The sequence below is a fragment of the Ascochyta rabiei genome, chromosome 4 (assembly GCF_004011695.2).
Source record: "Ascochyta rabiei chromosome 4, complete sequence".
NCBI lineage: Eukaryota > Fungi > Ascomycota > Dothideomycetes > Pleosporales > Didymellaceae > Ascochyta > Ascochyta rabiei.
The window spans coordinates 1,012,381-1,037,835 of NC_082408.1; the positions used below are offsets into that span (position 1 = coordinate 1,012,381).

The 25,455-nt window shown below is 51.5% G+C and overlaps 18 protein-coding genes across 19 annotated transcripts, besides 14 other annotated features; 13 read left to right on the top strand and 5 right to left on the bottom strand.

Annotated features, from left to right (window-relative positions):
- Positions 1–535: 535 nt before the first annotated feature.
- Positions 536–928, top strand: EKO05_0002761 (uncharacterized protein; the record flags this gene model as incomplete). Its single annotated transcript, XM_059635994.1, has 1 exon — positions 536–928. One exon carries the CDS (start codon positions 536–538, stop codon positions 926–928), a length of 393 nt encoding a protein of 130 aa, XP_059491977.1.
- A 264-nt stretch (positions 929–1,192) lies between these two features.
- Positions 1,193–1,236: a tandem repeat.
- Positions 1,237–1,568: 332 nt separating this feature from the next.
- On the top strand, positions 1,569–2,202 carry EKO05_0002762 (uncharacterized protein; the record flags this gene model as incomplete). The annotated part of the gene is made up of 2 exons (XM_059635995.1): positions 1,569–1,751; positions 1,798–2,202. 2 exons carry the CDS (start codon positions 1,569–1,571, stop codon positions 2,200–2,202), a joined length of 588 nt encoding a protein of 195 aa, XP_059491978.1.
- Positions 2,203–3,117: 915 nt separating this feature from the next.
- Positions 3,118–3,278: a dispersed repeat.
- On the top strand, positions 3,274–3,678 carry EKO05_0002763 (uncharacterized protein; the record flags this gene model as incomplete). The annotated part of the gene is made up of 1 exon (XM_059635996.1): positions 3,274–3,678. One exon carries the CDS (start codon positions 3,274–3,276, stop codon positions 3,676–3,678), a length of 405 nt encoding a protein of 134 aa, XP_059491979.1.
- A 94-nt stretch (positions 3,679–3,772) lies between these two features.
- Positions 3,773–4,485, bottom strand: EKO05_0002764 (uncharacterized protein; the record flags this gene model as incomplete). The annotated part of the gene is made up of 2 exons (XM_038938116.1): positions 3,773–4,359; positions 4,419–4,485. The coding sequence occupies 2 exons, from the start codon at positions 4,483–4,485 to the stop codon at positions 3,773–3,775; spliced, it is 654 nt and encodes a 217-aa protein (XP_038801348.1).
- A 94-nt stretch (positions 4,486–4,579) lies between these two features.
- On the top strand, positions 4,580–4,744 carry EKO05_0002765 (uncharacterized protein; the record flags this gene model as incomplete). The annotated part of the gene is made up of 1 exon (XM_059635997.1): positions 4,580–4,744. One exon carries the CDS (start codon positions 4,580–4,582, stop codon positions 4,742–4,744), a length of 165 nt encoding a protein of 54 aa, XP_059491980.1.
- A 184-nt stretch (positions 4,745–4,928) lies between these two features.
- On the top strand, positions 4,929–5,138 carry EKO05_0002766 (uncharacterized protein; the record flags this gene model as incomplete). The annotated part of the gene is made up of 1 exon (XM_059635998.1): positions 4,929–5,138. The coding sequence occupies one exon, from the start codon at positions 4,929–4,931 to the stop codon at positions 5,136–5,138; it is 210 nt and encodes a 69-aa protein (XP_059491981.1).
- Positions 5,139–5,409: 271 nt separating this feature from the next.
- Positions 5,410–5,757: a mobile genetic element.
- Positions 5,553–5,617: a tandem repeat.
- EKO05_0002767 (uncharacterized protein) lies at positions 5,714–5,938 on the bottom strand (the record flags this gene model as incomplete). Its single annotated transcript, XM_059635999.1, has 1 exon — positions 5,714–5,938. One exon carries the CDS (start codon positions 5,936–5,938, stop codon positions 5,714–5,716), a length of 225 nt encoding a protein of 74 aa, XP_059491982.1.
- Positions 5,758–5,957: a mobile genetic element.
- Positions 5,958–6,084: 127 nt separating this feature from the next.
- On the top strand, positions 6,085–6,255 carry EKO05_0002768 (uncharacterized protein; the record flags this gene model as incomplete). The annotated part of the gene is made up of 1 exon (XM_059636000.1): positions 6,085–6,255. The coding sequence occupies one exon, from the start codon at positions 6,085–6,087 to the stop codon at positions 6,253–6,255; it is 171 nt and encodes a 56-aa protein (XP_059491983.1).
- A 163-nt stretch (positions 6,256–6,418) lies between these two features.
- On the bottom strand, positions 6,419–6,709 carry EKO05_0002769 (uncharacterized protein; the record flags this gene model as incomplete). Its single annotated transcript, XM_059636001.1, has 1 exon — positions 6,419–6,709. One exon carries the CDS (start codon positions 6,707–6,709, stop codon positions 6,419–6,421), a length of 291 nt encoding a protein of 96 aa, XP_059491984.1.
- An 89-nt stretch (positions 6,710–6,798) lies between these two features.
- EKO05_0002770 (uncharacterized protein) lies at positions 6,799–8,622 on the top strand (the record flags this gene model as incomplete). The annotated part of the gene is made up of 1 exon (XM_038945130.1): positions 6,799–8,622. One exon carries the CDS (start codon positions 6,799–6,801, stop codon positions 8,620–8,622), a length of 1,824 nt encoding a protein of 607 aa, XP_038801349.1.
- Positions 8,623–9,121: 499 nt separating this feature from the next.
- Positions 9,122–9,791, top strand: EKO05_0002771 (uncharacterized protein; the record flags this gene model as incomplete). The annotated part of the gene is made up of 2 exons (XM_059636002.1): positions 9,122–9,677; positions 9,739–9,791. 2 exons carry the CDS (start codon positions 9,122–9,124, stop codon positions 9,789–9,791), a joined length of 609 nt encoding a protein of 202 aa, XP_059491985.1.
- Positions 9,784–10,071: a mobile genetic element.
- A 284-nt stretch (positions 10,072–10,355) lies between these two features.
- Positions 10,356–11,906, bottom strand: EKO05_0002772 (Hairy/enhancer-of-split with YRPW motif protein 2; the record flags this gene model as incomplete). Its single annotated transcript, XM_038937793.1, has 3 exons — positions 10,356–10,589; positions 10,642–11,509; positions 11,563–11,906. 3 exons carry the CDS (start codon positions 11,904–11,906, stop codon positions 10,356–10,358), a joined length of 1,446 nt encoding a protein of 481 aa, XP_038801351.1.
- Positions 11,907–12,143: 237 nt separating this feature from the next.
- On the top strand, positions 12,144–13,430 carry EKO05_0002773 (uncharacterized protein; the record flags this gene model as incomplete). 2 transcript variants are annotated; one of them, XM_059636003.1, is made up of 3 exons in its annotated part: positions 12,144–13,147; positions 13,196–13,209; positions 13,294–13,430. In XM_059636003.1, the coding sequence occupies 3 exons, from the start codon at positions 12,144–12,146 to the stop codon at positions 13,428–13,430; spliced, it is 1,155 nt and encodes a 384-aa protein (XP_059491986.1). The 2 variants fall into 2 exon arrangements, with proteins under 2 accessions (XP_059491986.1, XP_038801352.2); XM_038945131.2 differs by having other exon boundaries at positions 13,196–13,430.
- A 561-nt stretch (positions 13,431–13,991) lies between these two features.
- On the top strand, positions 13,992–14,189 carry EKO05_0002774 (uncharacterized protein; the record flags this gene model as incomplete). The annotated part of the gene is made up of 1 exon (XM_059636004.1): positions 13,992–14,189. One exon carries the CDS (start codon positions 13,992–13,994, stop codon positions 14,187–14,189), a length of 198 nt encoding a protein of 65 aa, XP_059491987.1.
- A 124-nt stretch (positions 14,190–14,313) lies between these two features.
- Positions 14,314–14,640, top strand: EKO05_0002775 (uncharacterized protein; the record flags this gene model as incomplete). Its single annotated transcript, XM_059636005.1, has 1 exon — positions 14,314–14,640. The coding sequence occupies one exon, from the start codon at positions 14,314–14,316 to the stop codon at positions 14,638–14,640; it is 327 nt and encodes a 108-aa protein (XP_059491988.1).
- Positions 14,641–15,087: 447 nt separating this feature from the next.
- On the top strand, positions 15,088–17,722 carry EKO05_0002776 (uncharacterized protein; the record flags this gene model as incomplete). Its single annotated transcript, XM_038937738.1, has 3 exons — positions 15,088–15,117; positions 15,217–17,442; positions 17,489–17,722. The coding sequence occupies 3 exons, from the start codon at positions 15,088–15,090 to the stop codon at positions 17,720–17,722; spliced, it is 2,490 nt and encodes an 829-aa protein (XP_038801353.1).
- A 1,234-nt stretch (positions 17,723–18,956) lies between these two features.
- Positions 18,957–19,041: a tandem repeat.
- On the top strand, positions 19,010–19,381 carry EKO05_0002777 (uncharacterized protein; the record flags this gene model as incomplete). Its single annotated transcript, XM_059636006.1, has 1 exon — positions 19,010–19,381. The coding sequence occupies one exon, from the start codon at positions 19,010–19,012 to the stop codon at positions 19,379–19,381; it is 372 nt and encodes a 123-aa protein (XP_059491989.1).
- Positions 19,207–19,280: a tandem repeat.
- Positions 19,382–19,487: 106 nt separating the features above from the next.
- Positions 19,488–19,502: a tandem repeat.
- Positions 19,503–19,550: a tandem repeat.
- Positions 19,551–19,573: a tandem repeat.
- A 121-nt stretch (positions 19,574–19,694) lies between these two features.
- Positions 19,695–24,867, bottom strand: EKO05_0002778 (Myosin type-2 heavy chain 1; the record flags this gene model as incomplete). The annotated part of the gene is made up of 5 exons (XM_059636007.1): positions 19,695–19,861; positions 19,915–24,041; positions 24,124–24,313; positions 24,433–24,565; positions 24,733–24,867. The coding sequence occupies 5 exons, from the start codon at positions 24,865–24,867 to the stop codon at positions 19,695–19,697; spliced, it is 4,752 nt and encodes a 1,583-aa protein (XP_059491990.1).
- Positions 24,343–24,401: a tandem repeat.
- Positions 24,623–24,706: a tandem repeat.
- Positions 24,868–25,353: 486 nt separating the features above from the next.
- Positions 25,354–25,388: a tandem repeat.
- Positions 25,389–25,455: the final 67 nt, after the last annotated feature.

A 25,455-nucleotide genomic window follows, 5' to 3' on the forward strand; every position in this document is an offset into this window, starting at 1 on the left:
TTGTGCTGCTTCATCGACATAATCTGGTACCGCGGACTGTTGTTGTTTTGCGGCAACCATCATTGAAATGTTGATAGATTTACCGTTGGTACAATCTTTGTAATCGAAGTTTGGGTTGAAAAAAAGCTTTTAAGGGCTGCAGAAGGAAGACTGACTGTAATGTTCGCTAATTGATGTGGACTCTTGATTGTACAATTGTGCAGCTGTCTAATTATGGCGGTGGAGAAGTTGACTGGAATAAATCTGAGCACCCTGGTATTTCGTTCTCTGTTGTCGAAGCGTGAGCTACATATATGAATCTTGAGAAGGTCGAAAAAAATCTAGACACAGCAGTGTAGATTCGGCATCAGCACTGTCGTCATCTTTCGTCGGAAGCATGCCCCATCTCCACGCCGATTGTTCCCCGAAGCATTTTGGTGGAGATTGAGGCAAATACGTACGCGTCGTACTGAAGGCCGATCGGTACGAAACGAATATCGTGGCTTCGTTCAAGGTTACCAGTGTAAACCAGACCTGGACTTGTACTGTAACTAATATGATCGCGCATCATAGTGTTAGATTGCCTGTTACAGTCGAGTGTTCTGACAAGGCTGACGCAGCGAGAGACTCCTTCCTGCGCCTATCATTTTCCCTGGTGCTGATGCTGCTCGGCCGAGCTCGCTCTGGTTACGCAGTGTCCGTAACCTCCGAGATATCTCAGTGCCCACACGCTACACAAGCCTCGCAGGATGCGGCCCGCCCGGCGCCACGAAGCTTGGTCAAACATCTCGGAAGGGTAATCGGTATGGCCAGCTTCGTGGGCGTACTCAGCACAGTGTGCGCAAGCCTGCACCGTGTTTTGCGGAGTATTGAGGTTAACATCTGTGTGGAAGGCGGCCACACCTACGTCATCTTGACAAAACAGGTACGGCGCGCAAAAGGTGTTTAACTATCTTGCAGGGTTTTGAGAGCGGCACATGGCTAGTGCAAAAAGACAAATATAAATACAACAACGGGAATTTGCAAGTGAGGTACCGGTATGACCCTTTGACAGTGCGCATGGTTGTACAGGAAAATGCAGCCGGAAATAACGAACTTGGTGCACTCGCACGTGATTGGAAAAGACCGCTTAGTCAGCATCTATCAAAAGTTAAATTACGGTACCTAATAGTTAGCTACTTGCAAAGTCCATTGTAACTGTAGGTAAGGTAGGTCTGCTGCTCTGTGCTGTCTGCACTCTTGTCCTGTGCGCCTGCTAATCCCTGGTGTGACCAGTCTAGCCAGGTACCAAGAGACCAAATTAGTCTTATTTAATTTCTGCTGATAATTAGACGAGCAAGGTCAACCCGCTGCTACAGGCCTTTGGACTATTGACTGCAACACAGCTTACTTCAGCCCAAATTACTATCTGGATCGCTTGCTGTTTGAGATCGGAAGGTGTGACTGACAAGTCGCCCCATCTCCAGAAAAGAAGAACCTTGACTGTTCCACAAGATGATGTTTGTCTGGCCTTCACACACTCATGCCTTCTCAACAATAGGATTGAAGTGATTCCCGTGGATCCGGGGATAGATCGTGCGGTTACAAGTATGTGTTTTCTGGCCCTCTCCACGACATACTTTGGCATCAAGCATCATAAGATGACAGTCACTAGTCTAGGGCTCCGCAGATATGGCGCTGCCTTACAAGCAGTGCACGAAGCTCTTGCAGATGATAACGTCTCGAGGATTATTGACGTCATCGAGGCCGTCATGATCATGGCGGTCATCGAAGTCTGTCTTGTACCATTGAAGCCAGTTCCACGCTGATGAAGAATAGTTATTGGTGTCGGAACGCAAAAATGAATGGATACAGCACGCCCGCGGATTTGAGAGGCTGCTACAGAAACGAGGTCCGAAACGGATGTCATCGCTACCATCTTTGTTGGTGCTTGGGAAGTGTCGCGCGCTCATGATTTTCGGCGCGCTCATGCTTCGCAAACCGACAATTGTAGCAAGTTCTGAGTGGAAGACATTGCCTTGGGCCCAATTCCCACACCGAATAAATTCGCTGAAACTGTTGACCAACATTATGGCAGACTATCTCGAGACATTCGTCATACGCGACCAGATTGGCCAAACCCAGATGCAACGTGGCGATCATCACATACAAGTACAACCACTGTTGACCAAAGCCCAAAGCATCCTCCACAATCTACATCAATGGAGAACACATCCAAGCTGACCGTCAGTGACGCAAATATCGAAGTATCACCGCCTGCAATTCCGCCTGCGATGCTCGGGCCCTCTGGAAGTGTGGCGGCGGCTTGGACGAGTGTTTTTCAATTTCAGTTGCTGTATCATGCAAACGCTCTGAATCTTTACAACGCCCCTCTGATCCTCGTATTGTGATTTTTTGCAAGCATCGAAGGTTCTACGTGTGAAACTGGTAAAGATGAGGTTGTGCAGAAACAAATACGCAGTGCTGGTCTATTCATCTGTCGCAGTGCCAACTACCATCTCGCCAAAGCATAAATTGAACTGAACATATTAAATCTGCTGTTCCCGCTCTGTGCGACGTACGAAACCGTTTGTAAAGAAAATGAGGCAATCGGATCGTGGCTCGGAAGCATTTTGGAAGACATACCAGCCGGTCGGAGTGGAGTTTGGAGGCCAGCCAAAGCAGTTTTGGAACTGTAATGAAGATGTGTGAATCGAATTTCAATCGTTGGAAACATGATTGCAAACGAAAGTTATGTAGTACGAACCACCAAGTATGGTCTCAGCGCCGTGGGCGTCTCTGATGCTCTTGTGAGGGACACGGCCACATGGGCCTTGTCGGACGATGCTCGTAAATCGTCCACTACGTTGACAAGTTGTAGCGCAAAGGCAGCCTGGAGCTTATGTAAACCACACTTTCTAAGCGCAGGTTGTACGCTCGAATCAGCGGACATCTCACGGCTCATCGACTATACTACAGCAGGCGCATTTCTCGAAGCATAGCCTTTGATTTCGGTGGCTGAAGGCTTCTTTAACGTTTAAGCATCAATAAGAAGAATTTAAATTTAAGAAATCAATTTATGGCAGCCCAATGCTAGCGGCTGGCTGTTCTAACGCCATCAAAGAAAGAAGCTAGGTTTAAAGGATAATGATCTCTGTCAGGACCCGGCTCTGGGCCACCTGGCCAAGACAACCAACAATGTATGAACAGTTACTTAGATAGTGATCAGTTGACCAGAATAGTATTTATCGCCATCAGAGGACAGAGGTGGTCATTGCCACATGCCTGTATCAGGTTAGAGGTGAATTTTGCTTCATGCCGGCCTCACAGTCTCCATGTATAGATGCATTTATTCGCGAGCTAATGAAACCCGTTCTTTGTTTCTTGTGCTCAACAGATTTGACGATCTTCAACCGCGTCCATATTCATCCTACTTTTACCGCAAGCTGTCCCTTTGCCTTAGTCTCGTTGTATCAATGGGACTTTGTTACTTACAGGGCCCCATATTCTATCCAACTGAAATACAAAAAGTATTTCAGATATGTTCAATTCGGCGGAGACAAGCGAAAATTACTTGGAGAGAAGAACAAACATGGGGTTTTAGAGGCAGTCATATTTCTTTCAGCTATAGACCTCATGAAGCTATCGGCAGATGGAAAGTACAAATATAGCGATCATCTATCTGTATCCGTTACGAAAGAAGATAAAACATTAATATAACAGTCAATAACCACCACTCGTAGCTATTACGTCATTGTCTTGAAGGGTCACTTGACAAGGTGGCAAGATTTCACTACGCAACAAATTATCCGCTCTATGACTTGCCAGCCTCGCAGTCCTCAGGCAAGACGATGACGGAGCCAATCTGGAGGAACAGTGGATTGACGTTCGCATTGACGGACTCGATCTGGCCAGTAGTAGTTCCGAACTTGACAGCCAGGTCGACGAAAGTGTCGCCCTGCTTGATAGTGTAGGTACCAATCCATTCACAGCTGCTGCCAGGGCACACAGTGACATTAAGGAGCTGACCGATTTGGATGAGATCAGGGTTGGTAACACCAGGATTGGCAGACTCAAGACCAGCAAGCGTGATGTTGAAGTCGTTGGCGATAGAGGTGAGGGTGTCGCCGCCGCGCACGTTGTAAGAACTTCCGACGCCGAAGACGCAGGTGTTAGTAGGAGTGCTGACAGGTGCTAAACACGAGCTGTTGTCGGGGTCGGTGCAGCCTTGAGGGATGGTGAGAACGGCGCCAGCGGGGACGGAGTTGGGGTTGGTGATTTTGTTCAGCTTTGCAATGTCGCAGATACCAGAGTTAAAGCGAGTGGCGAGGCTACCGAGAGTGTCACCAGACACGAGAGTGTAGGAGATGGTGCTCTTGGCGCCACATGGGATAGAACGGTCTGGTTGTTTGTTAATTCAGAGAATTTGGTCAACCAAGATGAAGTCGTCGGGAGCTTACGGCGGCTTAATCTTGCACTGGCAGTCGCGCTCAAAAGAGCAACAGCAGCGGCGAGGTAAGAGACCATTGTGATAGATGGGAGATAGGTCTGAGTGACAAGTTGGAATCTGATACCGAATTTCTGTGAGGTGGTCTTCAAACTGATTGTGGATAACCGAAAGATGATCGTTGAATTATTTAGTCGGGGACTGCTATCGATACTTAAAGCTTTCGAGAGTATATATTGCGATCAGCGTTCGAACACTTCTTCCCTCCGGCAGAGCCGCTTTAGACCGATCGACAGGCATGTGGCTGGTGTTAGCACAGTGTATATGGCCGACCTCTAAGATATGGCCGACCTCTAAGATATGGTCGACCTCTAAGATATGGCAAGGAACCCTCTGTTTGAACTATAGCATCGTTCAGACCTCTATTATCGACAAGTGACTGCAGTGTATTAGTGTTCGATGTTGACACCGCCACGCCACGCGTAGCATCGCGAGAGCAGCTCAGTCGCAATTGTATCCAACGATGTTGCCGCAATGTATGCTATGTCGATGGACATGCGGCCCACATGACTATCCGCCGAGCTGGAAACTGGGTTTGATGTTGGGGTTCGGATCGCACGGGTTACAGGGTTGTCGTTGGATTGGGGTCACACAGGCCCGTGGTTGTGGACAAGGGGAGTGCCTGAACGGAGCAGAAATACGATATGCCACAGCCGGAGTTTTCTTCTTGTAAAAGATCGACAGATGGTCAGTGCAAGCAGCTCGTATGTCCATTCCGTTCAGGCACTTCCCTTAGACTTCATAAAACGCCTTCCGGCTATGTCCGGTGGACTAGTGCTGACGAGATAACACCAGGAACAATCTCAAATTAACTTCCCGCTTCCTAGGCTGGCGAAAAGTGGTGATGTATTGTACCACACGGGCCGAAGGGTCGGGGTTAAAGCAGGGTCGCACAGGCCGAAAAGTTGAGGTTTAGGTAAGATTGCACAGGCTCTAGACCTAGAGGATACATTTTAGCTGACCAACGCTAAAGCTGACCTAACCACCAACTCACCAACTTAGTCCAAGCAACACGCAACAACACTAAGATTAAAAAAATTGCAGCAGCTGCTGCACTCTACAACCCTAAAATATAATAGACTCTAAATAACCCTAACCTAAAAATAACCCTAACCTTAAGCTAACTCTAACCTTAAACTAACTCTAACCTAAAGATTTTGTTGTGAATATAATTCTAATTCTAAATTATTCATTTTATCTTCTAAATAGGGTTAGAAGATAATCCCCAGCGTTAGTTAGGTGGAGCTGCTAAGGCAAGGTTGAGCTCTTAGCGTTGGTCAGCTCAAGCGTGTTGTGAGGGCACTGTAGGCAGGCAATTGAGCGGAGCGAGATGGGACGAATAATATATGGTATTTGAGAGATGAGACGAATCTTTAATGGGTGAGTCTTAAGGTGCGTGGATATTATATACGTGTGCGTGGCCGGTGGGTCTCCGGGCTTGGTCCGAGACCTGGCCGAGGTATCTCCCGTCATGGGGAGAATACCCGTGACACGTGTCCTGCTAGACCTAAGATCAAAACAGTCTTGTATAGAGGTCTCGAGCTTATCTCACGGTCGGTGGATGCCAAAACGACTCATCGACACTCAAGGCTTGAATTGTTCCACTATCCAAGACTTCAATGGAATATGACCATCGGGTCCCATCGATAAGCATCGCCCACATGAGCTCGTCTTCTCTCACTTGCATACTCGTCAGCACCAACTGCTCCCACACGCATCGAGCTCCGGCGAGCGGGGAGGAAGCTGCTTCGTCAACGTTGAGTCCCTCCAGCAGCTTTCACATCGATTGAAATCTCCATCGACTTCTACTCGTCGAAAGCAGACAGGGCTTCACATACAGCTTGGAGTCTACGAGCCACCTCAGTGTTTCATCAATGTATTTCCAGTGTTGCACAAAAGAGCGAGGGAAAAGATCCTACATAAGAAGCAGGTGCTTTCTGTCAACGCCTCGTTTCACTGCTTGGAGAGGTCAATTTCTAAGTCCCACTGCAATGTTTTGAGGTGGGTATGGCACTCGGTTGCCTCAGGTCGCACATGCGTGATTTGGCGAGAATTCGTCAGCAGGCTGCCGCCAAGACAGTCAGCACGATTACCCGCGTTCCGAGGCTGCCAGAATGAGTCGAACCCCGTTTGCTCACTGATAGTTCGAGTAATCCAATGGCCTTGGCTTTGGCCGAGCGAGAACAGGGTGATTATATGATAGGTACCATGCGCCCACGCAATGCAGGAAATCCGTAGCTTCATCTCAGTCACCTTCCTGCAACTCAGGGAGACCACCACATTTTACGAGGGCCACTTCTTCGCGCACAAGACACCTCCATGGTTAAGCCAGAATGCCGGAATCAAATGCAGAGAGATACAAGCACAGCCCGCTGCAGGGTCACTCTTCTATCCGGATGCTAACGCTTTGGCCTGGGGACTTTGGCACGCCTTTGAGGGGCCAGATCTCCGAACTCCAACAACCCTTAAATGTGCCCTACGAGGCTTTATCCTACACATGGGGTGATTTTGCATCCACTGAAACCATTCAGATTTGCGAATCTGCCGATTTTGAGCATATCCACCAGGTCGTTCCAATCACGCGGAATCTGTACGGAGCCCTGCAACGACTGCGTACTGATGTACCTCGCAGGCTTTGGATAGACGCGATATGCATCGACCAAGACAATTTGGAGGAGAAGGGGCACCAGGTGGCGCGCATGGACCAGTTGTACCGCGAAGCGGGCAGTGTTATTGTCTGGCTTGGTGAAGACCAGTCTTACCCTAGGACCAGAGCACTTCTGATGCAAGATAGTAAGAACCGATGGCCGTTAACCCTGCCTGAGGTTGACCTTGGAGAACTCGTGACGATTCCCTGGTTCTCCCGTGTCTGGGCGGTTCAGGAATATGTGCTTCCGCAACACGCATCCTACCAGTTGGGCCCCTTGTCCGTATCAGCGAACCATCTGGAAACTGTGGTCAAACGCATAGGAACTTACATGGACGGCGACAAAAGACTTCATGATCAGTGGAAGTCTATATGCCTCCTTTTCGAGTACAGAGAGTTGGTGCAGAAACGCGGATGGAACGAAGCTGATCCACGACTAACGCTGGTCCGTACCTTCCTGGACCTCACTCGTCAACGACTGTGCAAAGACAGCCGCGATCGCATATACAGTGTCCTTGGAATCTATGGGGATGTCGAATTTGTTCCAGACTATACACTGCCACCACAGCGAGTTTACAAAGACTTCGTTTCCAAGACTTTGGAAGCTGGAGATTTTTCAATTCTCCATGAGTGTTGTATCGGTATCACTAATGCGGATGAACAATCCTACGTGCCATTCTTTGGCCAATCCCGGTCGCAAACAAAGTATATCCCTTTCGCAGATCCACTAGGTGCTACATACTCTGCCGGGCTGCATCAACAACCAAGAGTCAATGTAGACCAGGGCAAGTACATCTCGATCCAAGGATTTCACATCGATACTGTACAACAAAAGCTAGACCTCTCAGAAGACTGCGATATCAACCTCGACTCCGCAGGCTTGGTAATAAACAGCCCCAGTCCGAATTCGGAGCTTGAAGAACTACCTCTTCATGGGACCTGGGGGGCGATCTACCAGACCATCATGAATCACCTCATCACCGATACTGACGAGGCCTTGCGTTGGCGCAAAGATTACGAGGAAAACCGATTATCGCCACAGTTTGCGAAGGCACCGTACCCTCACAACAGCCTATTCGAGGTGCTCGTCCGCGCAATCAGAACAGACTTGAACGCTGACTACGACTGGGTCTCAACCAAAGGTCAGATCAGGACTGATGCACATCTGCATCGCTCTCGCCGCAAGATTCTGGCTGAGAGGAGTCTTTTCTGGACAGACAAAGGATACATTGGACTAGGCACTTGTCACTTGCAGGCGGGAGATGAAGTGGTTGTGTTTAGTGGGGACACGACTCCATTTCTTTTGCGGAAGGAAGCGCATAATAACGGTCCGGACGTTGTTTATAGCATTGTCAGTGATTGTTATGCGTGTGGGTGGATGTATGGGCCGTTTCCGGATAAAACTGTTGCAAGAGATCCGTCACTACGGAGGAGTATAACGAAGAAACTGAAGGGCCACAAGATGGAGAGCCGACCAGCATTGGAGTCTCGAACCTTTGTTATCGGCTAGTTTGGATCGTCTGTTCTTGCGAGGCTGGTGTGGAATATTTGGTTTGCACACTCTGAATCTGTAAGACCTTGTCGTTGAGTTGATCTTTGGAAGCTCAGGACAAAGACCACTTGTCAATTACTTGGAAATGAATGTATTGCGACCTCTCATATTACGAAGATCTTGTGTTGGCGATTTCTAAAGTGTTGTCTATAATGAAGTCGTGTGTAAATCAGAGAGAAAGAGATCGCAGTGTAGGAAGTTCTGTGGTCCCGAATGAATGTTTCCCAGAACTCAAGATGGGGATTTGTAAAATTGAAGACCCAGAACAGTATATTTAAGGATGGCAGATCCGTCAGATGAACTTGTTTTTGATGTTGCTTGAGATAGGCTTATACGTAATAGATACGAACCAACTTTGGCTTCACCCTTGTCTTTCCGTCTTTTCGAGACTCTGTTGCTCAACCTCCGGATTAAAGCAAAACTGCTGCAAGAAACCAATTAGCGGGTTTGATATATCATGCTTTCCGCATTGACAGAACAGTCACGTTGTCATCCAAAACGGCACAGCAGTCTGCCTGCCGCGGCACATCCTCTTCCGGACCCTACCCTCTGCGCAACCCACAGAAAAGCTCCAACGATGGTCAAATTCCTTGGTCCCGAATACAGAGTATCACCACCCTTACACGTCCAATGCATCTCCAACGCACCCCTAGACGACAGACTATCCGCTCTCCGCGCCGCCTTAGCAGCAGGCGCCGACCCAAACGAACTAGGCGGCTGGAAGAACCCCGGCACCTGCCGGCCACTACACTACGCCATCGACGACTCAGCACAGCATGATTACAGACAACTCAAGCTGAACTTCCCTGTTGTGGAGGCGCTGCTCGAGGCCGGTGCGGATCCGCGGCTGCCAGACTTGAGGCCTGGGCGGCGCTCGCCGATTCAAGAACTGGAGGGCTGGTTCGAAGCCTACGAGTCGGGTCACGCAGGCTGGTGTGCTGAGGATCTGGAGATGTGCCCTTTTTATGAGAAAGCGTTGCGGGCTATGAAGAAAGTGGCAAAGGAGCTAGATGGTATGCTTAAGCGGCTTGTGTCCGACTATGGTATTTTTTGCTAACGCTACAGATGCTGTAGCTCGAGATGCCTCGCTGAATCGACAAGTCATGTTGAGGGGTCTGCTTGATTGATTGATTGATAAGTTTAACGTCCTGTGTGAGTCTAAGACTATATAAGACGAGAGCAGTTAAGCTACTCTAGTAATTTAAGGAGCGTGTTTGTAAAAGGGGATAGTAAATGTGTGTTCAAAGTCCTATAGTGAGAGCCTATGCTCTAAGAAGTCAACAGAGGATTTTAGGTGTCTGTTGTTTGTTGTAGGTACCACTTGCGTGTGCCTACTCTTGTCTCAAAAATAAAAGCTAGAGTAGCTAGAATTCCTTGGGTTGTGTGTAGTAGTAGTCTCATTGAAAGGAGGGGTCTGCTCCTTCTAGGGCTTGGTACGAGAAGTTTAGATTTTGGTGACTGGTCATGCTTTCGTACTCAGCTTTGGGAGATTGATACGCGAGAACAATAGATGTTTTTCGGCTCTCTGGCCCGAGCTGAATTCACCCTAGACGCTCAGGTGTGGTTTGCAGTGGATCGAAGAACAAATTCTTGCATCCCGCTCAGTGTTCGTGCTGTGGACACAGTCTCCCTGGTGCTCTGTCTCAATAGATCTATGCTATATACCGCGTTCTATTTACACACAGCTTCGTCTACGCCTTACCATCCGAGAACTGAGCTACGGCCCACTTACCGCTCCACGCCCACTTCCGTGCTCCATTCTCTGTGCTCCCGCCTGCCATCTGCTTGAGCTCCTCGTCCTTGCCTTCCGGCAGGCCAACAACGACGTCAGCCTTGCATGTGCGGAGTGCGAGAACACGGACACCGGAGCCAGGACCCATAGGGCCGATAGCATCTGTGAAAGGTGTTGTCGCTGGCCATTCGGCCTAGAAGATGTTAGTGGTGCGTGTGTTGAGGCGATTATGGAGGATGGCTTACGTCAGCGGTCAGTTTGCGGTAGTTCAGATCACCCTTGAAAATGACGAGCTCGCTCGTCTTGAGGTCTTCGTATAGCTGCGGTTCCGCCTTGGGAAGTCTCCAGTAGCCACCTGCGGCAGTCCAGAAGTCGTTTGGTCGCAGGGCCAATTGGCCTTCGGAGTATATGCTCATCCAGTGCTGGAAAAGGAATTGCAAGCTGCCAAGCTCGGCGTCTGACAAAGGCTGCGGCTGCTTGCCGGCGGCCTCGTCCTCTTCCGAAGGGGCGCTGTAGAATGCTTGTGGGCTCGCCAGGGCGCTGAGTAGCGCGGCAAAGTCCGTAGGCAGCACGTCGGATACAAACCAGGGGATTGACTTGGGGTGGAAGACGACGGAGGTTGCGAGGCCTGACGCAACGAGGTAGCCCGCCAAGATGAGGTCGACAAAGAGTTCGAAGCCGGCATTGTCGAGGACGATGTCGACTCTGCGGTCTTTCTTGCCTGCCTTCTGTGCAGCGGTTAAAACCTTGAAGGCCTGGTCGAGGTCGTTAACCAGGATGTTCTTCTCCGCGTTCTTGCGCGCTTCTGAGCCCTGCAGCTTCTGGATGTCCTCGTATGAGAGGTTTGTCAGGAGGGACAAGTCGGTAGCGTTGCCCCACAGGCAGATCTCGCACATCTCCCTGAAGAGAATCTCTTCAGCGGCCTCGAGCTGCTCCTGCGTCTCTGCGCCCTTGGCTGCGCGTTTCTGCTGCAACTCGGTGACGATGTCTTTATAGCGACCGGCAAGTTCGAGGACGGCGGGGCGAGAGGACTTGAAGGTGGACATCTTCTGGCGGGCGAAGAGGTCGTAGGAGCGCCAGTTCTTGGTCTGCCTGAAGATACTCGAAATGCGTCTACCTAGGCCTGTCAGCGTCTGCATCAGGGAACGCTGAGTAATTGCCCATACCGGTACAAGTAGCACTCGGCGTACAGCCAGGGCACGCTGTGCCACTTGGGATTCCCTCTCGCTGCCAGTTCCTCGTTGTATGCGGTCACGTCTGCCTCGCCGTCGTCCGGGATCGGCGTCAGTTCGCGGTCGTGCTGCAGCTCGTACTTCAGCTTGGCCAAGTCCGCGACGATCTGCTTGCCCTCCTTCACCGTCTCCTCCTCTTTGGACGCCGAGGTGGACTTGTGCACGTCGTCAATGCCCTGGGTAATGATGATCGGCCATCGCTCGCGCGCTGATGTGTGGGCGAACGAAGTCGCGTCGCTGGTGTTGTACTGGGTCGCGGTGAAAGTATCGTACTCCATGGTGGCTGCTAGGTGCTAAATGGCTGCAATGCGTCGTGTCATATGCGAATACAACGTCAAGGCCGAGATGCGACAATGAATGACGGCGGGGTGGTGGGGCACTCGAAGCCCTCCAACAATTCTGCAGGGGTCATCCTGCGGCAAATCTTCATTAGGTTAGCTCGTACAACCATTGCGGCATCGTTCCCTCTCTCTCTTGGCCCACCCCACCACGCTCGCAATGACCTCCGACCCACAATGGAGGTCCATCAACATCTTCCGCTCGAACTCGTGCTCAACATCATCACCTGCTCCCTCCCAGCCTCGGATGCGATACTCTCTCCGTTTCATGACGTGACGAAACTGCTGCTTACCTTTACCTTGGTCTGCCATGAGACGAGACGCCTGGCCAATCGCTATCTTCGCGAACGATGTGTGTACCTCTCATCCTCAAAGCGATTGAGTTCATACCTCTTGGCAATCAAGAACGAATCCGAGCTTCGCAATGTCTCTGCCTTGTTCTTGTCACCGTTCCAAGAGACTATTGATGACCTACCTCTGTGCTCTTGGGTCCGTGAGCTCTTCAATTACACCTGCAGTACTCTCAAAAGACTGGTCATTGATATCCCTCTGCGGAGTCTGTACCCAGAAGACGATCACCTCGCAGTCAGGCGGGTACTAAGGGAAGGCTTTGAGCGGCTGGAGAACCTTGAAGAGCTCGTTAGCACACGCGATGAGCTTTACCTCGAAGTCACAGACGGTGTCCCCCATCCCGTAGTCTGGAGGAGCTGGAAGAAGCTGAAGCGTCTGGCCCTCTACAACGTTGATCTTACCTTCTACTTCTGGCAAGACATTGCACGACTACCCGCCATAGAGACCTTGGTCCTTTCGCGCTCCGATGGAAACGATGAGTCACTGGATGATTGGGCGGAGTACTTCAAATCCACTCAACGGCCCTTCAAAATTATCATGTTAGGTTCTGATCGCCGGCGTCTGATACCCGATCGGCTGCTTTCAGGCCGAATCAAGAACAGAAACGAGGTGGTCGACATACCCATGATCAGATCAATTTGGCTACATCACACAATAGACTTCTCAATCCATGAGTGCCAAAGCTTCGTACAAGAGCATGCCGAGAAGGGCACCTTGTGGGACCTCGAACAGGGAACGATTCCCTGCAATGGTCGACCATATGTCGATGAGCCTTATCTTGCCCAACTAGGCGATCACTGGCTGATGGTAGACGAGCGTCGGAGAGCTTGGTCAGTTGACTAGTGCCCTTGCGTGTGCGCAAATGCTCAAGTGGAAAGGTCTCATGCACCCCGTACGTTTAGCTGCCGCCATGGTCCAGCAAACTTCGGCTTCTTCGAGAGCTACATTTCAGGTGGTTTTGACTGAGCCAATCTAGAATCGAAACCACCAACGTGGTCCTTGGTGGACCGAAATTCTCCGCCAAGCATCGCCAAGCGTCTCTCGGATCATGCTGATATCGAGCTCAAATCCTCAACATTTAGATTGCAGATGATTATTGGTCATGTCAATTGACTCAATCGTGAGCTATGAAGTACCTTACAATAAGTCGTTGCAGTTTCCTTCTCTACGAGTCTTCTATGTACATATCTTGCGTCGATCCGGTCTCTGCCGACTCAGCTGATGGCAAAGGAAGATTGCTCGTATCGTGCATAACATATCTTTGAGCTGCTCAGCAAACTGGGGAGTATTGATCAACATCATCATGACTTGAGTTAATGAATGTGTCAATCTCCACCTTTTATGCTACGACATGTCTTTGCCCATAAGAACAGCAGCTGATATGGCGGTGCGAGTCAGGTCTCGGACTTTGACTGTGTCTCATTGAGTCGTTAGCATCACTTTTGTTGGCTATTTACTAAATCGCGATGTAGAAAACGAAGGAACTCCATCGAATCGATACCTGCTTGGAAAAACCTGAGAGATGATACCATAGTGTCAACAACGTTGTTCAGTGCATTGAAAGCTCGGCGCTGCGAAGTGAACAAGTAGGCGATATCATTATCGACCTCTAGGGCTGCTGACGGAGCGAAACAGATTCGTTAAACGTCATGGCGAGAAGTCAGCAAAGCTTCGATGTCGGCACATTTGCGAAAGCGTCATAGCAAATCTTCCACCACGCGAAATTCGAGATATCATATACAAGTATCTAGTCCAACCCCGCGGCGTAGTTCGCGTAAGCGCGGTGCGAGGCGAAGTGTACCATCTCGACAAGAAGCAGCAACTGCGCATCAGTCGGAATCATCATACCTTTCAAGTGGACTGCGTCGGTGACACTTTCAGAAATGAGATCGTCGCCACCCTAAACAGAGTTGCAGAGTTTCAGCTTCTGGATATCTTCGAGCTTGGGGGTGACAATCCTGATGTACTGCATGACAGAGACCCTTTCGGCAGCGAAATGACCTTGGATGAGCTCCTGAGAAACGCGATGATTCCTCTTGGATCGCAGAGCCAAAGGAGATTTCAGATCATGTACAAAGAGGAGGTCGTGAGCTGGCTGAGCTTGATACTGAAAATCGGTAGGAAGATGACCCAGGACGAGAACAAGAGGCGCATGATCGTTCTAGAGACGGATTCTCAGGCGGATGTAAGATCAGCGAGGCTGATACGCCATATTGAGCTGAGGATCAGGCCGCTGGAGTTAAGGTACTTGTACGTTGTTGCATCAAGAGGATATCTCGTGGGAAGAGTGGAAACGAATCCAACCAAGGCTCAAATTGAGTAGCAGACGGTCTTTTTCCAGGAAAAGTACGTTGCTATTTTGAATCTTAACGTACGGGGCGTCCTATAGATCAAACTTAGGCCAAACATGACGTAGCAAGATATAGATTAGTTGTCACCATGGCTCTCAATACGTTGATAGAGGTTGTGACCTCTATGAAAATTCTGTGGCGTTACAGAGCTTGATAAGTTCCAGTCTTCGTACTGTTTGATTAAGAAAATAATTAACGACAACGGCGTTGTGATCAAGATGATGAACGAAAGGGTGGGCACCGTGGCTGGTGGGGCAGCTGCGGCAGTAGGGACGTGCGCTGACGGGACCCTGGAAAGCGCGACGCGTAGGGGGCCAAACCGTGGAACGGACTGTATGGTCTCCTTGTTTCCGTCATGACATCCTCCTCTTTCCAAGCTTTTGTGCTACGTGACAGCTGTAGAGCAGTAGCGCAGAGGTATGGAGCCCGTCTCAGCGGTCTTCGGTATTGTATGTGCATGTCAATGAGCTTCACTTTGTGACATGATAGGCGCGTGGAGAAGCAAGGCACGCTACGCTCTAGGGACTGGGCTAACACATCTTGTACAGATGGCCGCCCTGCCGCAATGCATCCATTCAGCCAAGGAGCTCTACGACCTGCGTGAACGATACAAGGATGCTTCGATCCTTATCACCGCCATCTACTCCGAGTCCATGGTCATTGCCGCCTCGCTGTCCCAAGTGCAGAACCTCCTACAGCACGATGCGCTACTACGAAAGCCGCAATTGCTCGAGACTTTCGATCGCGCACTCACAGGATGTCGAGTTGTGTACGGCTGCTTGGAAGAGGAGGTGCGCGATCTGGCGGAGAAGGCTGAGCGCAGTGATCTGAAGTTCAAGGACCGAGCCAAGTTTCTCTGGAAGGAGGATACGTTCAAAGAGCTCTTGACACAAATACGAGGGCAGCAATCCGCACTCAGTTTACTCATCCAGGGACTGCAGATGGAGTCTATGGCAGACATCAGGAAGCTGATCGAGAAGAACAGCAGTAAGCTGGACCAGGTCGTCAAGCGATCCAAGACATTGCGGCAGTCGCATCCTCGCATCAGAGTACCGGACTCAATATTCAGCTATGATAGCAGCATCGCCGACACAGCAGACGCCGAATCGATAATGAAGTCTACGCGTTTCGAGTTTGACGACCAAGTTGTCAACTCGAAAGCTTATCGACGAGCTATGGCACGCTACACCATGGACGCTTCAATGGCTGCGGATGTCGCTGCCGAGATGAAGGAAGCTGGAGCAGTCGAGATTGAGGTTGCAGAGGAAGACTCAACCGAAATGGGCACCATACAAGGGCCCGAGCTGAAACGCAATCCCGTCATTGCAGCCAGGTCTCAGCAGCTCATTGCTCAATTTACCTCTGAGACTGAGGCAGAAGTAGCAATGACCTTGCCTAAATCTGCACCCGAAGAGTTAACCCCAAAAGACGAGGAGACGGACAGTCTAGACGCTCTGGAGCGAGACATGCTGCCGTACATGCCCCGCATCACATCGACAGCACCGTACTTGACACCAGTCAGGGCTGACACATTCGACACAATAGAAACCAAAGTCAACACTAATCAGACACGTGCTCCAGCGCGATCTTACAGTGAAAGTTCACCGATTGTACCTTGTGCTAATCCACCATTACCACCACGTCGCACAAGTGGACCTCAACTGCGGTCGCAAGACTCCGTTGCCACATTGAAGAAAGGGCGGTCAATGTCTTCAGACGAAAGTTTGAACGCGTCTGATGCTGGGTCAATCATGTCAAGAGTTTCCGAAGCTTCTTCATACACAGCCTACGAGCCAGGGCAACAGAGCCAAACAATCTCAAGAAAACCCATGCGAAAGCCTCTGCCACTCGCACACAAAGCATCGCACGCTGTGCTGGGGGACCTGCACATAGGGCCGACTAATCCAGAATCCCAGGTCACACCTAACTCTTTCGAAAGCGGCGAAATGCATGCAGTTTGGCTGCTTCTCGTAGAGGCTGAGCGCAACTTCTATGACCGAATGATGATGAGGCTTAGGAAGATGTTTTACGATAACATCATACAGCAGTGGCCACTACTTGAGCAGCACCTGAATGTTGTCCTGATTGGCGAGCGCCTTGCTGCTACTAACAAGAAGTTTCTTTGGTTGTCCATGGAGCAGCAGCTACTCGAAGCCGATCAGGCGCTTTGCGACCCCGCCATTTTCGAAGTGTGGACAAACACTGTGCAGCATACATTTCGCGAGTACTGTAAAGCCCTACCACACGCCATAGGAGCGCTGCGAGCGACGCAAAGCACCGATGGGAAGTTCACGCCGTTTGTCAACACCCTCGGCCTGAGCATTGCATACTTTGGTAAAAGCTGGGAGGACTACCTGAGACTGCCCATTGCTGAACTTGATCTCTGCATCGAAAGCACACGAAGTCTTATCAGCATTGCGGCCGAACTCGAACATCCTGATGCGGATGCAGAGGCTCAGCGACTGACGCGCGCTCTTGATGCTTTAGACTGGCTGAAGTCGGCATCTTCAAGCGTACTTGAAGAGTCGCAGAGCCGTGAAGATATTCAGAACCTTGAACGCCGTATCCACACACTCGACACTGATGTTCTATCTCAGCTCAGATTGCTCGACACCAGTCGCCGTGTGAGATATCAAGGCGGCATGACGATGAAGTTGAAAAGCAAAGGACCTTGGCATGCTGTACATGTCGTGCTACTTGACAATTTCCTATTTTGGGGCAAAGTCAAACCACAGAAGAAAACCACCGGTGACAAGGTCGTAGTCTTGGACGCAGTATGTTCCGAAGTCCATCCGAATTACATAACGCTAATCCTCCAAGCCGATCCCTATAAACGAGCTCGACGTCAGCCTTCCATGCGACCAACATCAATTCCAGAAGGCTACGATGTTCGACGAAGTACCCAGGAATTCAATACAATATATAACCATCGTCTCGAGAAAGGGCGTAGACGGCAAGGCTCACATGCTGGGGTCACCGACGTATCAGGAGAGGAGAGTCTGGATGGACCAGTTCGAAGCAGCTCTCGGTCGAAAGACAGCTTCAGCAAGCTGAACACACCCGAAGGCTTTTGCCGGTTCGCCGGCGCAGACTCAAGCTCATCACCGCTGTTGTTTGGTGAAAAGCTCCGGCCATGACCAATCACTCTTTTAGCAGGCGAGTGTGTGTGGGACGAAAATACCGGCATTGGAAGAGCTGAAAAGGCCAAGTCATCTGCGAACGACTAACTTGTGTCTATCGGGTCGCCTTGACTGTCTATCGAACCTTATCTCGTTCAGTCTTTTATTCGGGCTGCAGCTTCGTAGGCAGTCCGTCAGATGTGGTAGCCATTGTCGCTTTCAACAATCCGCACGTCGCAGTGTACGGTCGAGATACGCCCACCTGCCAGACTAGACTGACCCGACGATAGTTGCAGAGAACCAGCGCAAATCTGTGTTTGGTCATCACATAGTTTTGCTTCCCACAAGCCCATTCTTCGGCTTGGCTGTAGTACTTCAAATGGTTCGCTAAAGGTGGCTCTAGGCATGTCTCTCACTGGGCCTAGAGTCTTAAAACAGCTTGTCAATTCAGTGGCGATACGAAACTCGACGAGCTAACCTCCCATACCGGCGGCCTCTTCTCAATTCGCCAGAAATACTTCACAGACTCTACCGAGCAAATCGAAAGGAGCCATGCATTTCTATCAAGGATCCTATCGTCATGATCCATGAGCAAGTCCAAGTCCTCGCTCCTAATATCCTACGAATCCCTCTCCGCACAATAGCACCCCAAGCGACATTGAACTCAGCTAGCAGCGCCTTGTTCTAGTAGCTCTCGCCCGAGTCAACCACCTTTATCCCCATCTCGAAGATGTCTCGATCAACGACCTCGCCAGTTTCCCATTCCAGAACAAATCGCCTGCTTCGAACCAGTCGGTACCTATATGGCACCTCGGGCCAACTGCACGATCGACGATAAACGTGGGCGTCCACTGCTCACTCTAGTCTCATTATGGTTGACTAGAGCGACCATATCAGGGACGAAGGCGTCCTGCGGGAGAGGCTTAGGATACAGGCTAGAATCACCAAAGAGTGAAAGCGATACCCAGTAGGTCATACCAAAAAAAAGCATTCAGCTCTATAAAACACCGGCGCTGCCGTGTGTGCCCTTGTTTCGTAGCAACGAGAGCATGAGCAAAAGAGAAGACTGGCCTGTTGACAAAGTGTCACTTCTGAAGACTAGGTCGCTGGTGCTGTGAGTGTTGGATGTGGGGTGGCTGGGGTTGATTAGGTGAGGCGCTTGGTATCTGGTGGAGTGCGGTGGAGTGCAGTAGAGCGCAGTGAAGTGAAGAAGTGCAGTGCCATGAAGCGCAGTAGATTGGAGTACCGTACAGTATTAAGGAAGCTATCGGTAGCCTTGGGGAACCTGTCAGGAGCCGTTAAGAGCCTGGCAGGAGCCTGTGGGGAGCCGTGGTCAGCTGTAGTAAGTTTATTAGGCGTTGGTGTTGCAGAAGGAGAGCACGCCAAGGTGGCAAATGTGAGAAAGGAAGAGAAAAAGAAAGAGAGAGAGAGAGAGAGAGAGAGAGAGAGAGAGAGAGAGAGAGAGAGAGAGAGAGAGAGAGAGAGAGAGAGAGGAAGTGCTCACAACACGGATAGGGAATCTGCTTACACATACACATACATCTGTACTTGTACCCATGTCTGCACCTCCAAGCGACTTAATCGACGACACTAGAAGCCACGCATTGCACACACACACACACGCATGGATGGATGCGTAGATATAGAACAGATTCTCAATCCTCGATTCGTGCTCCATTAGATACCCAAACCTCAACCCATCTCATTTCTTCTCATCTCCTCTCTCTTGCTCATTGCATCACCGCTCTCTCTCTCTTTCTCTCCTATTCACTGTATGTCTCGTCTCAATTCGATCCATGCTCATGCCCATGCGCCCGAGCCTGTGCCGAAGCGACCCAGCTACAACTACAAGTAATCATAATGCGTCGTGTCTAGTGTGTGCCATGCGTGCCATTTCGTGCATCCGTCTACGCGCCAACCTCCTCCATGATGGACTCATGCCCATTGTGGAAGCCATTTGCTCCGTTGCCATTCTCGTTGGGGCTCGGCCCGTCAAACTCCATCTTCTCCTGCTGCGCAATCGCCTGCTGCGACACGATTTCCGCGAGGCGCTTGAGGCGCGGGGTTTGCAGCCCTGGCATTCTTGTTAGTAGAGTTTTGTTCAATGGTGGGTAGATGATCACTTACAAGAAGGAGTGTATGTCTCCAACGCGGTGATGACCCTGGGTTCCGCAATCTCGTACGGGCCGGAGTCCTCCATGTCCACCGCTGTGAGGAGCAGCACGTCGCTCTTCTCCGTTACCCTGCTGGCAACCGCTTTCATGATCTCGCCGTTGATCGGCTGCTCGTAGTCGGCAATGAGGTACTGGTTGAGCAGCTTCTGGATCTGGTTGGGGCTGAGCATCCAACAAATGTCCTGAATGATCTCAATATCGTTCAGGGTAGCCTTTTTCAGCTGCAGCAGCTTGGTCGCCTGCATGAGGTGCTCCAACTGAAGAGTGCCCTCGGGCATGTCATGCGACTTGCACCACTCTTCGATGCGGGTGATGTTGTAGTTGATTTGCAGACCGCGCTTCCACGACAGGAAGTTGCGGCGCATGAGCAGGTCGTTGAAAGCGGTGACACCGACAAGACGGAGAAGCTCGGTCACGCACTGTGTGATGATGGTGTCTTCAAGGTAGAAGGCCTTCATAGCCTTGTAGACGCTGTTCAGCAGGCTGAGCAGGTTGTCCATGCTGTACGCCGGGGTGTTGCTGCCCTGGAGAAGCTTGCCGAGGAAACGGTTGCTCTCGTTGGTGACGAAACCGGGCAGTGACTGCGACTCGATGATAGCAGGGATGATCATTTTGTGCAGCTTCTTCTTGAGTACCTTCATCCAGGTGTGGTAGATGTTGAACTCAAGACTTTCCAGGTCGTGCTTGACAATCTCAAGCAGGCGGTCGTACTCATAGTTGTCGGTCTTCTGCTGCTCGTACCAGTCCTCAGCCAGGAAGACGAAGGACAACATCTCGTGGACGTTGGACAACCAGAAAGCGCCAGGGTTGATGGCATCATCGCTGTCGTGCTGCATGACTTCCTGCTGGATGGACTGCATGACGTTTGCGAGGAAGCGTTCGGACTCCTTGACAAAGCCGTTGTTCCACATTTCCGAGGTGACGAGGTTGATGAGATAGGCGGGGAAGAGGACCTCCTTGTCTGTGGGAGGAGGTGTGGTGGTGGGAGATGGGATCTTCAGGTTCTTGATCAAACCAAGAGTGACCTCGTCGTTGAGCATGTCCTCATCAGCAAGGATGTTCTCGAGCTCAAGCTCGACGTTATCGAGTTGGGCAAATGTCGAGCCGGACAGGTTCTGCCTGTGCACAGTCGAGCCAACGGCCATCGAGACAGGGCGGGGGTTGTATGTAGCGCTGAAGCGGTCGAGGTCGCGGGTATCGGGTCCAGCACTTCGCCTCTTGGGCTTCTTCGAAGAAACAAGGTTAATCAGGCTGCTGGCCGCAATGGGCGTGCTGCCATTCTCCAGCGTGCTGTGGATGGGACCAGAGCGCTTCATAAGCTCGACCTGCTCCTGAAGATCGGCAAGTTGCTGTCGGAGAGACGTCTTCTCGGTCTCGGTGACGTTGCTCCTCCTCCTGGAGTTGTCGAGCTCGTCGGTGGTCTGCTTGAGGGAAGCGCGCAGCTGCTTCTCCTCCTCCTGCAGGTGTCGCATCTTGGCAGTGCTCTCGTCGTAGTTTGTCTGCAGCTTCTTGAACTCGTCTTCCATCTGACTCAGCTTGGCTGCAGTGATACCGGCCTGGTTGGCCTCGACTTGCAGCTCCTTCTGCCTGTTCTCCAGCGCTCGGCTCCTCTCCTTGTATGACTTGATCTGGTTCTCGTAGTTGTCGACCTGCTGCTTCAGAGACTTGTTCTGCTCCTTCATGGAGCCAAGCGTCTGTGTGAGCTCGACGACCTTGTTTTCCAGCTTGTAGGAAATATTCTTCAGGTCGCGAGACTCGGCACGAAGAACCTTGTACTCCTTTCGTGCAGTCTTTCCACGCCACAACTTCTGGATCGTGACGATTTTCTTGCGGTACTGCCTCCAGGCCTTGAGCGATCTTTGTGACCTCCAGGTGCGCTGGATGATGCGCGCAGCGTTGCCGAGCCTTGTGTCGAGGATGTTTTTCCGGCAAAGGAACCCCTTTGCAGCAGCCTGGAACAGAATAACAGATCGTCGCACCAGGTGGAATCGCTTCCTGTCCTTGGACCCACGCCAAACCCTCTGGATTGTGGTGGCAGCTTTGACTTGGCGAGCCTCCTCTGCACGTCCCCTAGTCATGTAGCCTCTTGCCAGAGACTGCACGGCGACGATGGCTTGACGCATCTCCAAGTAGATGCGGCGGTAGTATTTAGCCCTCAGGTTCTTCTGGATCATAATGGCAGCGTCGTTGAGCCTGGCTGTTCGCAGGTTCTCAAGGAACGCAAGCATACCGGCACGGAAGAAGATCTTGGTAAGACCCATCTGATACTTGTCGGTTCCGTCGTTCTTGCTGTTGCCGAGCGCCTTGTGCAGGATAGCCTTGGCCATGTCCCGGATCTCAGGTGTCCATCCCGAAGACTGTACCAGCATGTAGTAGCGGAGAGCAAATTCCTCGTAGGTCCATCTTGTTGGGTATCCGGCACAACTGATCCTGACTGTCTCAAGAACACCACAAGCGCGCAATTGACTCAAAACCATAGGACCGTCGAATTGCCAGGCTGCCTTGGCTTCGTTGGGCTTGATGCATCGAATGTAGTGGACATCCGTCGAGTTGATGGTGGACATGAGCTCGATAAGAGAAGACTTGAAGATGCCTCCGAGGGTGGGTTTCCTGTTCGTTGCCATCCTGCGGCCTGCTGACATTGTGGTACCAGCCTTTGCTGAGGTGCTGGCGGCGGTCTCCTTCTCGCGAATCTGCGATGCAACATCCAAAACCTCGGCCAGGAACTTGTTAGACGAGGCCTTGAGCACTTCCATGTGCTCGTCCGGCACGGTGTCCCTGTTCTTCTCGATGAAGCCATCGGACTCGTATGTCACGTCTACAGCGTAATGGCAGACAGTAAAAGCGGACTTGCCGAATCGCGGCTTCTTATAGAACTTGTGCTTGTCTCCGGAGTAGTTGTGGTGCAGCTTAGTGACGAACTGCTCGTCTGAGCCCATGGGAAGACGCGATTCCTCGTCCAGCAAAGACAGAATACCGAGCTTGCCTTCAATCAAATCGATACAAGGCTGGTTGTCAGCAAAATCAATGAAAGTCCAGTCGATCTGTTCCCTCATGTATTCCTCCTGCTCCAACTTGAAGACGTGAGCGTTGAACTCTTGCTGCAGCTTCTCGTTGGCGTAATTGATACAGAACTGTTCGAACGAGTTCTTTGCGAAATGCTCGAAACCATAGATATCCAGCACACCAATGAAGGAATGGGCGTGCGTGATAACCTCCTCTGTAGCCAAGCTTTCGTTTGTACGCTCGACCAGCCAGTCGAAGAGACTCGAGTAGATGAACTTGGCGACGGAATCTCGTACGACCACGGCTTGTTGTTGTGTCAGATTCGAGACAATTTTCTCTCCTCTTGTGATCAACTGCTTCTTGACGGTCCATTTGGCAAAATTGTTTGCATCTATCCCAAGGAGGCCACAAGCCTTGACCAACGCAGGCTCGTCAGGGGCCAGATTGGAATCTGTGCGTGTCGCTGTGATTTTGACATCTCCCATGTGCAGCAGAGCCGCAAGAAGGCGGAAGATTTGGGCCTGGGTCGCCTGCGGAACACCAATCTTTGTCAGAGAGCTCTTAGTCGCCTCGAACTCGGCCTTGTCGTCCATGCCGTCGATGATGGGTGCGCTGCCCTGGTTGAGATAGCTAAAGTCCTCGACGGGCTTCAGCGACAGCTCCTCTCGCTCGGCGTCGGTAGCACCTGCAACGAGCTGGTAGAAGATGTGGTAATTCCGCTCCTTGAGCGGCTGGAACACCAACCTCGACCGTTCGAGCAAGTATGTCCTGATCTTCGCGCCGATGATATCCGTCTGCTTGTTGAACATGATCTCGATGTATTTACCGAAACGGGACGAGTTGTCGTTTCGCGTGGTTTTGGCGTTACCGAAAGCTTCCATGATGGGGTTGGTTGCCAGAATCTGCTCTTCCGTCTCGCTCATGGAGTCGATCTTGCCCCTCCGCTTGCCGGGGTTGTCGGGCGATTCGCGTGTCGCAAAATATCGCATGATGTATTTGGCGCTGACGGTCTTACCCGCACCCGATTCTCCAGAAACCACAATGGTCTGGTTCTTCTGGTCTCGCAACATGTCGCTGTCTGCGTCAGCTTTGATAAAGAGGTGTGTTTGCAACAGGCATTGTCATAGAGTGGCCGGTGCAAGTGGCTAGAACCTACGCAAAGGCTTCTTCGGCGATGGCGAACAAGTGAGGAGCGCCATAGGAACGCTGCTTGCCGGCGTAGACCTGCACCATGCCGGGGACATAGAGCGAGTCGACGCGTGCGAAGGGGTTTGTCGCGATCAGGACGATACCGGAGTAGGTGTAGATTTCATTCTGCAGATAGCGCAGTTTGATGGCCTGGAGCACTGTGCCGTGTCAGTTGCCGACTCTGGAATTGAACTCGAATGCAGAACGTTGAACGTTGAGCGTTGGGCGTTGAGCGTCGAACGCTGAGCTTGTCATGGAATCATAGGGGTGTGCGTACCGGCCGGCTCGTTGAGATGTGACAGGTTGGTCAGGTCGTCGCTGGCCTCGAGCATGGCCGGGTTCATCAACGGCGGCAGATTGGGGTCGTTGCCGGTCTGGATGGCGAGCAGCGTGGTCTCGACGGTTTTGGTCTGTGGTGCCGCGTCAGATGATGCTTGTCTTGCCATCTTGCCTCCTCTCCTTCTTTTTGCTTCTGCCTCTACACTGCCTCTGCCTCTGCCTCTGGCCAGACGCTGCATCTGCCTCGACATGTACAAGTACGTCTGCCTCTGTTTTGGGAGACCGTCAGGGTGCATACCTCGCCGTTCTCGAGCTGGAAGAGCAGCTTGACCTTGTCGCCGTCAATCTGCTTGTCTGCAACCTCCGAGGCGACCCAGCCCTCGGTGGTGTCGGGCTGCCATGCCCGCGTCCCAATGTCGTAGATGTGTGCCATGGTGGGCGGTGCGGTGTTGTGCTTGCCCGCTCGGCCTCGCGATAGGGCGTCGGTCAGTCAGGGTCCAGTGCGCCCTTACAACGTCAACGTTGGGGGTGCTGCGTGGACGTGCAGCTCCAGCGTCGCTCGCTGCCGGTGGTGGATGGTGTCAGCTGGATGGGGCGCTGCAGAATCACAGCGAGCGGAGCATAGTTTGGAGTTTCGTGCGCGTAGACGTGGTCGGGGGGTTGATGCGTTGGGGCTCACGACGACCTCCACGTTCCAGAAGTTAACAATGTTCGGCGTGCTCAAGTCAGCGGTGAGAGTAGCGCCGGCCAGGGCCAGCCAACCAACTCCAGCAGCACCAGGCCACCGCCTGCGCTCGTCTCACCACCAACGCACTCCCCTTGCGCCTGCATATCGCCTGCTGCTGGCCGCTCGGCATTCGTGCCGTATGCACGTATCAATCTCTGTGCAACCCCATCGCCTCACGCATCACTCCTCCGCTGCTTGCTTGCTTGCTTGCTTGCTTGCTTGCTTGCAACACATCCAAGTGCACTGTTGCAGAGGCATCGATGCACATGTCATCTCGGCTTCTTCCAGCAACGA